This window comes from Haplochromis burtoni, unplaced genomic scaffold (genome assembly GCF_018398535.1).
Source record: "Haplochromis burtoni strain Fernald_Lab_line unplaced genomic scaffold, NCSU_Asbu1 Contig_306, whole genome shotgun sequence".
Classification (NCBI taxonomy): Eukaryota; Metazoa; Chordata; class Actinopteri; order Cichliformes; family Cichlidae; genus Haplochromis; species Haplochromis burtoni.
In genome coordinates this window covers 546,332-555,656 of record NW_024582667.1, presented here as the reverse complement: position 1 = coordinate 555,656, position 9,325 = coordinate 546,332, and the positions used below count along the sequence as shown (strand labels likewise).

Here is a 9,325-nt window from a genome sequence, read left to right as displayed (position 1 = left end):
TGTAAAAGTTGGAAAAGTTACTTTTAAATGTCATTAATTTGGCCTCTACATAATAAACTAAAATCTAGTAACCTGTTATTGGTAATGAAAATTTCTGACTACCTCAAAACATTGCTAACATGTCCCCACAGAGTCACACACAAAAATTATTGCTTTCCTCAAACTGGGGTCTGATCATCCTAGTTGCAAAATGTTTGAATGTTTTTCCAATGCTGCTAGAAAACGTCAACCTTCAATGGAAAAATCTTTGATTAGTTTTTTTTAGTCTCTCTATAAGTCACTGCAAGCAAGCACACAGAGGAGAACTTAAACTAACAGACTGACTTTTGCAGATATATTCATTTGAATTATGCAGTCTGAATCTGGACCTCAGATTAATGTTGGAATGCATTTTTACACACGACAGGAGAAATAACTGCCTGTGTTGGTGCTTCATTAGCTTTTAATGTCAGGATAAATATGTGTTGTCAGATGATTTCTATACTGTTTTTTTATGTTATAGGCCAACGAATACTGCAGCTTCGACAAATCCATCTACAACTCCAGTTGTGTCTCCAACCACAGTGGCAAACAAAAGTAAGTGAATCTTTAATTATGTATGTCATTTTGTCTGACTGACTTCTTCTGAAGGTTAGGAGAGCCAGCAAAAACAATGAGCCCTAAGCATTCAAGTAGATCTTTAGGAAAAGGAGATTTGAAAACAAGATGTGATACTGTGGGTTTGCTTTTCAAGCTTTTTGGTCCACACATCCCCAAAAATATTGCTGAGATAAAGCAGCTCTATTTAGAAGAATGGAAAAAATTCCTCCTGACCGTACTTCAGATTTGATCTGCAACTACTTAAAAAACACAACTGAGGCTCTCGGAGCCAGATTACTAAATGCACCAGCACCAAGAATAATAAATAATAAAGTTTAAAATTGTATTTTTCTTAAAGTATGTTAATGCAAACGCATTGTGTTGTCTATCCATGTATACCAGAAGATTACATCACATTATATAACCCACTAATGTTGAGAAGTAATTCCAAACTTGCTTCTTTGTTTTAATCGTACGACAGGATTGATGTCTACAACTGTTACACCAGCCTCAACTTCAACTCCCTTTCCAAACAAAGCTCTTGTTTCAACATCCAAGGCTTTCACGAATCCATCAGATCCTTATATAACAGAAATTCCACGTAACCGTTAGTGCTCATTTTATATTTTGACAACACATTTGATACATTAACTTACTGCCCTTGGTTTTGTAGTTTAGTTTTATAATGTATCACACTTGCTATGACATTTAGCAGGTTTAGCAGCCTCTGATTGTTATCCAATTTACATGGAGGATAAAGACATAATATGCTTACGTCAGAACTTATTGATGTGGAGTGTGTCTTTGTGTCCACAGCGGGGAATGCAGGAATTTTTCTTGCGATTCTTGTGATTAGCTTTGTGTTGCTCTCATGGTTCCTGCTGATCTGCACCATGAAGATATTCAAACACAAAGACAGTTTTTGCTGGAGGAGGAGGAAAGAGGCTGAAGTCTCCAAGAACGGTAATCTGCAGTAAATAAATCCAATAAAGTACCTGTGCGTTGTACACATTTGAAGTATTTGCATTTCATATGAGATTTGTGTAACTTTATCTTCTTTAAAACGTAATGGCACAAATTTGACCCTGAAGGTTAAATGTTACTTTTGTTACTTTTGTCAGTCCTTTTTTTCTATTGCCTAATTGTATTTTGTTCAGTGCAGGGTTTTACTATTTTTCAAGTGCTTTGAATTGAACAATCACTTTTATTCATCAGAGTATTTCTACAACTACCACTGAGCATTAATATACAGTACACAGAGTAAACTTAGCGGTTTGGTAGATATTGACTGGGGACATTCATGTAGTTTTCATATGGCTAATATCAAAGTTATGTAAAGTACTACATGTAAAGTACTAATATGTAAAGTACTACACTTTACATTACTTGACCTCTGGGAAGTTAAGATACTATGACACATCGCAACCAAGGACAAATTTTCTCATTTTACTCCTCACAATGTGAAATGTACTGTCCAGTTGTGCATTAAATAGAAGAATATCCATATTTTGTTCTGTTTTAAAAATGTGCCTTAGTGACTGAACATGTCTTGACTAACAGACAGGAAACTCAATGATAATATCTCCTTTCCTTTTTAACAGAACAACCCAGTCATCAAGGCAGTAACCCGACCACACTGGTTTGTGCTCAGTTTCATGCACTTCGTTTTCTTTAAAGATAGCAATCTAGGCAGGAACACTTACTGTAGGTGCACAGTGAGAATTTCTTGTACATAGTTCATCAAGATAATTAGCTCATTAGCTTATAATTAGCACACAAGAAAGGCAGAAAGTTTTGGTCATCCCTGTCATGCACTTCAAAGTTTGCACTCATGCTGTCTTGTTTGTTCTTTCAAGACGCTTACATTCTCTGAGGAAACTCCCATGTTGACTCTCAATCAGAGTCCAGCCATGTCAGAACATCCAACCCACATCAACACTCTCGTGCCAGTCAATGGCCAGATAGGTAAGACTATCTGAGTATTTGATCTCTTGCTAACATGCACGACATGCAAAATACTGGACTTTGTAAATTATGTGTTGATGATTTCTAATTAAAAAAACAAAACAAAAACACCCCCTGCAGAATTCTCGGAAAAGTTTATTTTAGTCTCAAAAGTCATTTCCTCATTCCCAATGTAAGGAGTGATTAAAATATTCCTTACTTTTAATAGGAGTTCAGTGAAGAAGGATAAAAAACCTCAAATTCAAGAACAGCCAACAATCAAACCGTCTGCATTTCTTTTTCTGTCATTCGGTATTAAATATTCACAGACGAAATCCTTCTCTGCCCTTCAGCACAGGCTTCCATTGTATTGCACTTTAGGGTAAATGTAACCATTTATGGTTTAAGACATAACTGGCAATATAAAACTGATAAATGTGACTTTATCTGCAACATTTTAGCAGGAAATAATTTCTTCTGCTACTACTTCTACTACTAGAAAATACTAGTTTTGTTACTAGAATCATGGGATTATCAGCTAAGAAGAACACCACATACCAAATGAAACTCAGTGGTGTTATAGATATTTTTACACATGAAGTGCAAAGGAAGCTTTTGCCATATTTTCAGAGACAAAATGACTCATAAAAGGATAAACAACTTTCAACATTTATTCATTTCTGTATATATTATATCCTTTAAGTAGGCAGGAAAAAAACATCTCTCTCTTTCCCTATATACATATAGATATATATATATATAGAGAGAGAGATATATTGATATAGATTTAGATAGATGGATAGAAGATTAGGGTCATTGCATCACGTCCTTCAGGACAAGTCAAAATGAGTTCTATACAGTACACACTATAAGGCTGAGTTATCTTTTGGTCACTTAGGAGTTTAAAACAGGCCAATCAGCACAAGCTGGGTAAATAATGTAGTTGCTTAAGAATTTGCTTCTACACCACAGTGTGATTTTTTTTATTTCTGTGGTGAGCAGTAGAGATGGTGCATGCTGCTGCACTGAATTACTTAAGAAATGTGTTAATTTAGAGAGGAGGTGAAACCTATTGTTCGTAGCGCTTCAACTTTCTCCCCTCATTTAAATGACTGTGGACTTCATCCGAAGTGAGACTTAGGTATTGAATGCTGGAGGGTGTGATGAGCTTGGCTGTAAATGTTTGAGATAAGTGATGTGAAAACTGCGAGAAAAGTTGTAGAAGAGGAAGTGTTCAGCATTGAGTTTTCCAGTAAGGTTATTAGCATTTATGATCAGTGACACATGTTTTTATGACGCACCTAAATAGGTGGTAAACAGTAGGTCATAGCCAGAGAAAGTGGCATTTGGCATACTTTTTTTTTTCAATTTCATTGTTTCACAATTTAACAAATGCTTTCAGATAAAGTGTGATCCAAGCAGATTACCTTCAAAACATAATGATACCACGATTATAGTGTATGATGAATAAAACCACGGGAAATTTCTCAGTTGTTTTACAATGAATGAAAAAGACATACACTTTAAAAAACTAAAAATATCAAATATCATCAACATTAAACGAGCAATATTTCTAAAGCTTTAAGGAGAATAGCTACCCCTTCAAATACCTGCTTGTCTGCTTGTGTTGTTAAAAGGAAGCGCTATTTTGCTACCGCTAAATTGTTTAATTGAATTATATTAGTAAAATTAAAAAATGTTGCTGTTGCAGTTTCTTCCATCTGATAGAAGCGCGGTATACTATCTATAAGTGCTGTTGTTTTTACTTTTTCATCTCTTCTTGTTCACCATAGTGTTTATCAGAACCACATCTGTGGAGGTGGAAACTAGGAAATACAGCGTTCTTACTCGTTCGCATCAGTCAGCAATGTGACATTAAGTCAAATGGCAAGTCAGATAGTGAACACATGTGCCTGTTAACTGTGTCATATGGTAAACTCCTGATATTCAATGTAAGCCTTTCAAGCCTGTAGGTGTGCTTTAAATACAACTGCAGTTATTAGTGAGGTCATGTTGTTGTTGGCATTCACGGCTAAGATCAAAACCTGTTTTTAGTTTTGTGCTGTTTGAACTGGGGTGAGGATTATGCTCTGTTCTCCTCTTCATAAGCTTGAGATGGGACTTTTATTTGCGTTGTGTATTCTGTATCATTACGTCTCTTGACTGTTGTTGTCCTGTTATTACAAAGTGAGAAAGCTTTTCCACTTAGCAGACCAGTGCTGATATAATGTGGTCAAATTTCTCTGTATATCTTCTGAATTACTTAATTAGTAATTACTTTATTAATTAATTAGTTTTTCAGAATATACCATAATGCTGGTTGGAGGTTATAACGTGGGTTGTATTCAGTGGTTGAGAGGAGGCGGCAGAAAACACTCAGGATAGTCAAAAACTCACAACCACACTGGTACTGGGAATTCCACAGTGGTGTCCTTTAATTGACACACACATCACCTACCTTACAAGGCCCGGTTGAACAGCTGCTGCCTTGTCATACATGAAACACAGTGTTCCTACAACCTGTGACATTACTTTGAATTAGGAAGGTAAATATATGAGGTCCGTGTCAGTCCATACATCCATGCGCAAGCACGTTTCTCCCACACTGTACAGAGAGCAGTGACGCATACTTGTGACATCACTAACCATTAACTTAAATTGTCTTAAAGAGACACCACACAATTGTGACTGTTACAAGGTGTACACTGAATCATTAAAAAAAGCTTTCTATTAGAGTCAGTATATACAAATCATCAGTTAAAGTCTTGAATTATGCCTAATTTCTTTATATACTTGCTTCCAAGGAGCCAGACTTTTAAAGCAGTCTTGACCAGTAGTTCTTCAGGCTTTCTGAAGGTCTTTCAAAGTTCTGTCTTTGGCCATTGGCTGCTTTTTCACTCATTCTCACTCTGATCATTTTCCGACGATTTTTTTTTGGTTTGTTTATTTTGCCACTTCACACTGACCTATGACTCACTCAAGCATAAAAAAGACACCTCACTCAAGGAATGAATCAGTGTTGAGTTAACACATTAGAGACAAAAAAAACGTAGCAAAAAAAATTGTTTTTTTTTTCAGTTGTTGTCCACGCAGCTTAACACGCTGTTAGTGCAATAAAGGCATACTGGATAGAAAAACACGTAGTAGAAGGCTATCGGTCATGGATCGGCTTTCCTAGAGCCTGAACATCAAAGTTATTGAAGCAGTGACAGAGAACGGAATGAAAAGCAGCCAATGAAAAGCTTTAAATGTGCTCCAAGAAGCCTGGGGAACTATTCCTAAAGACTAGTTAAGGAAAGTGCAGTAAAGAATACCTAAGAGAGTTCAGGCTGTGTTAGATAATATAGGTGGTCACACAAAATCTTGACTTTCAAGCTCATTAGAACAAATTAACTCTGTTTTGCCCTTATTTAATGCATTTCTGTGGATATTTGCACCTCTTTGCTATTTTCTTTGCAAAATATTGAGCCATGATGGATGGCTCAAGACATTTGCACAGTACTGCACACTGTAACAATGCTGATCTTAAACATGACCAAAGTTTTTACCAGTGAGTCCAGTGTAAGGGGAAAAAAACATTAAAAAACACTTGCTGTTATCACTGCTTATCATTTCACATTAGTTTCTCTAATCGTGGAAATGGATGACGACAGTGACTCACAGATATCCTAACAGGGTGGTCACAAACAGGAAGCTCTTAGAAGCAGCAAAATTGACTTGTTTGAGACAGGAGTTGAACTGCTGCGCAAATGCTCTATTTCACATAAATACAGATTATTTTAACCTCAGACTAACGCAAAACAAGCAGCTCAGTGCCCTGTGTCCTCTGACTGTTAATTATTCTCTCCTTCCAGTTGCCAGACGAAATGACCACGCAGATCGCTGGCCGGCCATCGTCCTCTACGCGATCATCAAGGAGGTGCCCTTGCATAGGTGGAAGGAGTTCTTGCGTCTGCTTAAGGTGACTGACCAGCAGATGGCACGAGTCGAGATGGAGACTGGTTTCAGTCTCGGCTCCATGGAGAAGCAGTACCAGATGCTGAGGCTGTGGAGCCAGCACTCTTCCTCCAAACTCAGTGATATTTTCTCAGCCTTACACTACATGGAATTATCCGGCTGTGCACAGATGCTCCAGGAAAGCCTGGAACAGCTGCAGTGGACGCCTGACCAGAGACAGGCACTCACAGCCATTTGAATGGAGCAGTGTGGGACAACTGAGGCTGTACCTGGCGGCACAAGTGTAATGCTATCTATAACATGACTGGAAACATAAATTATTCAGCCATGGACGCTGGTGTGAAAGATTAGACACTCGCTGGAAAGGACATTACGATCTGTAGCCATATAGTACAACCCTAGAAACCTGGAACAATGTCGTAAATATCCCGTACTGAGTAATGCAGACGTAGATTAAAGCCAAATAAAAACATCTGTTAAACTGGAATGTAAAAAAAGGGGACCCTTATTTCATGTTAAGACAGAAACCTAAAATGTTGAATGTAAACATATGAAATAATGGATTTGTAGCAGTGCAAAATGCAGTTTCGAACATCAGGTTACTTCCTCAAGAGCATCATTAGCATTTTTAGGAACCGCATAACACCTCTTAACACACTCATAATATTCTTGTAGCTTACAGTAGGTGGAGACAGTAAATAAATAAAAAAATATTGAGGGAAGTCCCCTTCCCTTAACTAATGGCTGCTGCCAAAAGTTGTTTAGAACAATGTAACCTCCAGTTTTTTGTGTGGTGCCTCTTAAATGCCAACAATGGAGGCTGCGGTTTTTACAGCAGTACTGCAATGTACATGCATAACTGGGAGGTGTTTGTGCTTAAAGGGTAAGCAAGGAAGTTGCACTTCCTTAGTGTAGTGTACGTGATTGTTTTACCTCCACAAGTCTGTGCTTGAGATTTCTCTGTTTTTTTCCCCTTTTGACTTGTCAAAGGACAGACTTTTTCAGTCTGAATCTTTAAACTGTGCGTGTGCGTGATCACTCCGTGCACATCTGGGATGTTTGTGCAGCACAGCTGCAGACGTCTCCCTCGTTTGGTATAACAACTCAGCCACTGATTGTTATTGTGCACTCTCGCAGAGGAAGAAAACTGAAATCCCCAAAGGACGTCAGTTTTTCAGTTTCCTGCAACTAAATGGTGTCAGTGTTCAGCATGCTGGGTTTTTCCTCACCACACATATTCCATTTGAACGGATGGTTCTCACTTGTGGTGTTTGGGTATCTCACTTTGAGAGGTTTTTTTGTGTGTCTATGTGTGTGTGTCATTATACTTCATTGACAGTAAAGGTCTTGGATTTTCCCATTTAAGATGTTTATTTAAGAAAATTTTAATGGGAATGTAGGCCACTTTCCCTGAGATATAAATATTTGTATATGTTTTACAGGTTAAAGTATAATTATTTTTTTTATTTATGATCCATTTGTATGAATATTTGTGTGGTGCAGAATAAACTGAAAGTGAAAATCTTAATGTTTTTCATCTCATTGTGGTCTTTAGTGGTACACTGTTATGAAAACGTGCTACTGTAAAACCCCAAATCAAAATGTCACCTGTATATGTATATGTCATGAATAAAATGTTTGGCCACAAGGTGGGAGTATGGACTGTATGTTTGAACCGCAGCAGCTGGTGTGCATTTGTAAGCGCACACACACCCCACCTACAAAGAAAATAGGAGCACAGTACTTGAAGAGCTTTTATTCTTGAGTTGGATTACACCCATGAATTGCAAATTTGGGCTAAAAGCACAAAGAACAGCTGCCTTATATTGTTCATAGTTACTGGATGGAAAAATAACAGATCCCTTACAGGACGACATTCACTTTATGTGTTTACATGCAGCTTCTAAATTTATAGCATTATTCTTCTGCTGTCATGTAGATATGCTGTCAGGCTGCACATCACCATGTGTTTGCCATGTTTTTAACCACACCAGTGTCACCTGCCAAAAAAGGGATTTCCAGTATTTCTCAATAAATAAATAAATAAATAAATAAATAAATAAATAAATAAATGAAAGATTACCAGAACTGAAACTGCTCTAAATGACTTGTTGGCCTTTACTGTCACCTATATCTCGCAAATGATATCACGTCATATAACAAGCTATGCAGAGTAAGAAACACTTCTTTTACAAGGTAAAGGTTTTGTACTTATTTAACCAGGTGAAAAGATTTATTGAAGTTAGAAATGTGATTTTCACATCATACTTGGCCAAGTGGGCAGTAGAAACCGCAAGAAGTTGAACACAGCAGATATTTTAAGTGTCCAAAAAAAAAAAATTTGGACAGATGATAATGTTGAACACAGAGTAGGCACAATAAAGCAGTCATAAAGATCTTTGCAAAACAGGTCATTTCTTTAGTTTATGTATATATAAAGGCTTTTTAAATCCTCTTGACTACTGCCTTTTTATCAGTTTATATTTATCAATATAAACACAGAAAATCACTTTTTGGCATGGGGTGGCTTTAATTTTTTTTTTTAATAAGAGGTTAAAGATGAAGTTAATTTAATTTTCCTTATGTCTTGATCTTTTTCTTTTATATCATGGGTAGGTGTTATATACGCTGTAGCTTCAACCCACACCTTTTCGATTTGTCATTTCTTCTTTTCTTTTAATCATTTCGTGTGCTATAAATGAACCGAATAAAGACAGTTAACCACCGGGAGCACCAGCTACAGCACAGTTTAGAGGCTAACTAAAGACGGATTTAGCATTTTTTTTTTTAAAATCTCTTAAAATGTCTGTAGGAAAATGAACGGCTCTTTGGAGGTATTTCCAAA

General features: G+C 37.0%; 1 protein-coding gene across 2 annotated transcripts in view; it reads left to right on the top strand.

Annotated features, from left to right (window-relative positions):
• si:ch211-112c15.8 (tumor necrosis factor receptor superfamily member 1A) overlaps nucleotides 1-9,265 on the top strand; it is a 13,968-nt gene extending 4,703 nt beyond the window's left edge. Inside the window, exons 6-11 of one of the 2 annotated variants that reach the window (XM_005946364.3) lie at nucleotides 503-576; nucleotides 1,061-1,186; nucleotides 1,396-1,542; nucleotides 2,181-2,218; nucleotides 2,436-2,544; nucleotides 6,378-9,265. In XM_005946364.3, the coding sequence (XP_005946426.1) occupies nucleotides 503-576; nucleotides 1,061-1,186; nucleotides 1,396-1,542; nucleotides 2,181-2,218; nucleotides 2,436-2,544; nucleotides 6,378-6,718 (835 nt within the window). In that variant the 3' untranslated portion in view covers nucleotides 6,719-9,265. The remainder of the gene's footprint in view (nucleotides 1-502; nucleotides 577-1,060; nucleotides 1,187-1,395; nucleotides 1,543-2,180; nucleotides 2,219-2,435; nucleotides 2,545-6,377) is intronic. The other variant, XM_042228122.1, reaches the window with a different exon arrangement.
• The last annotated feature ends 60 nt before the right edge of the window (nucleotides 9,266-9,325 follow it).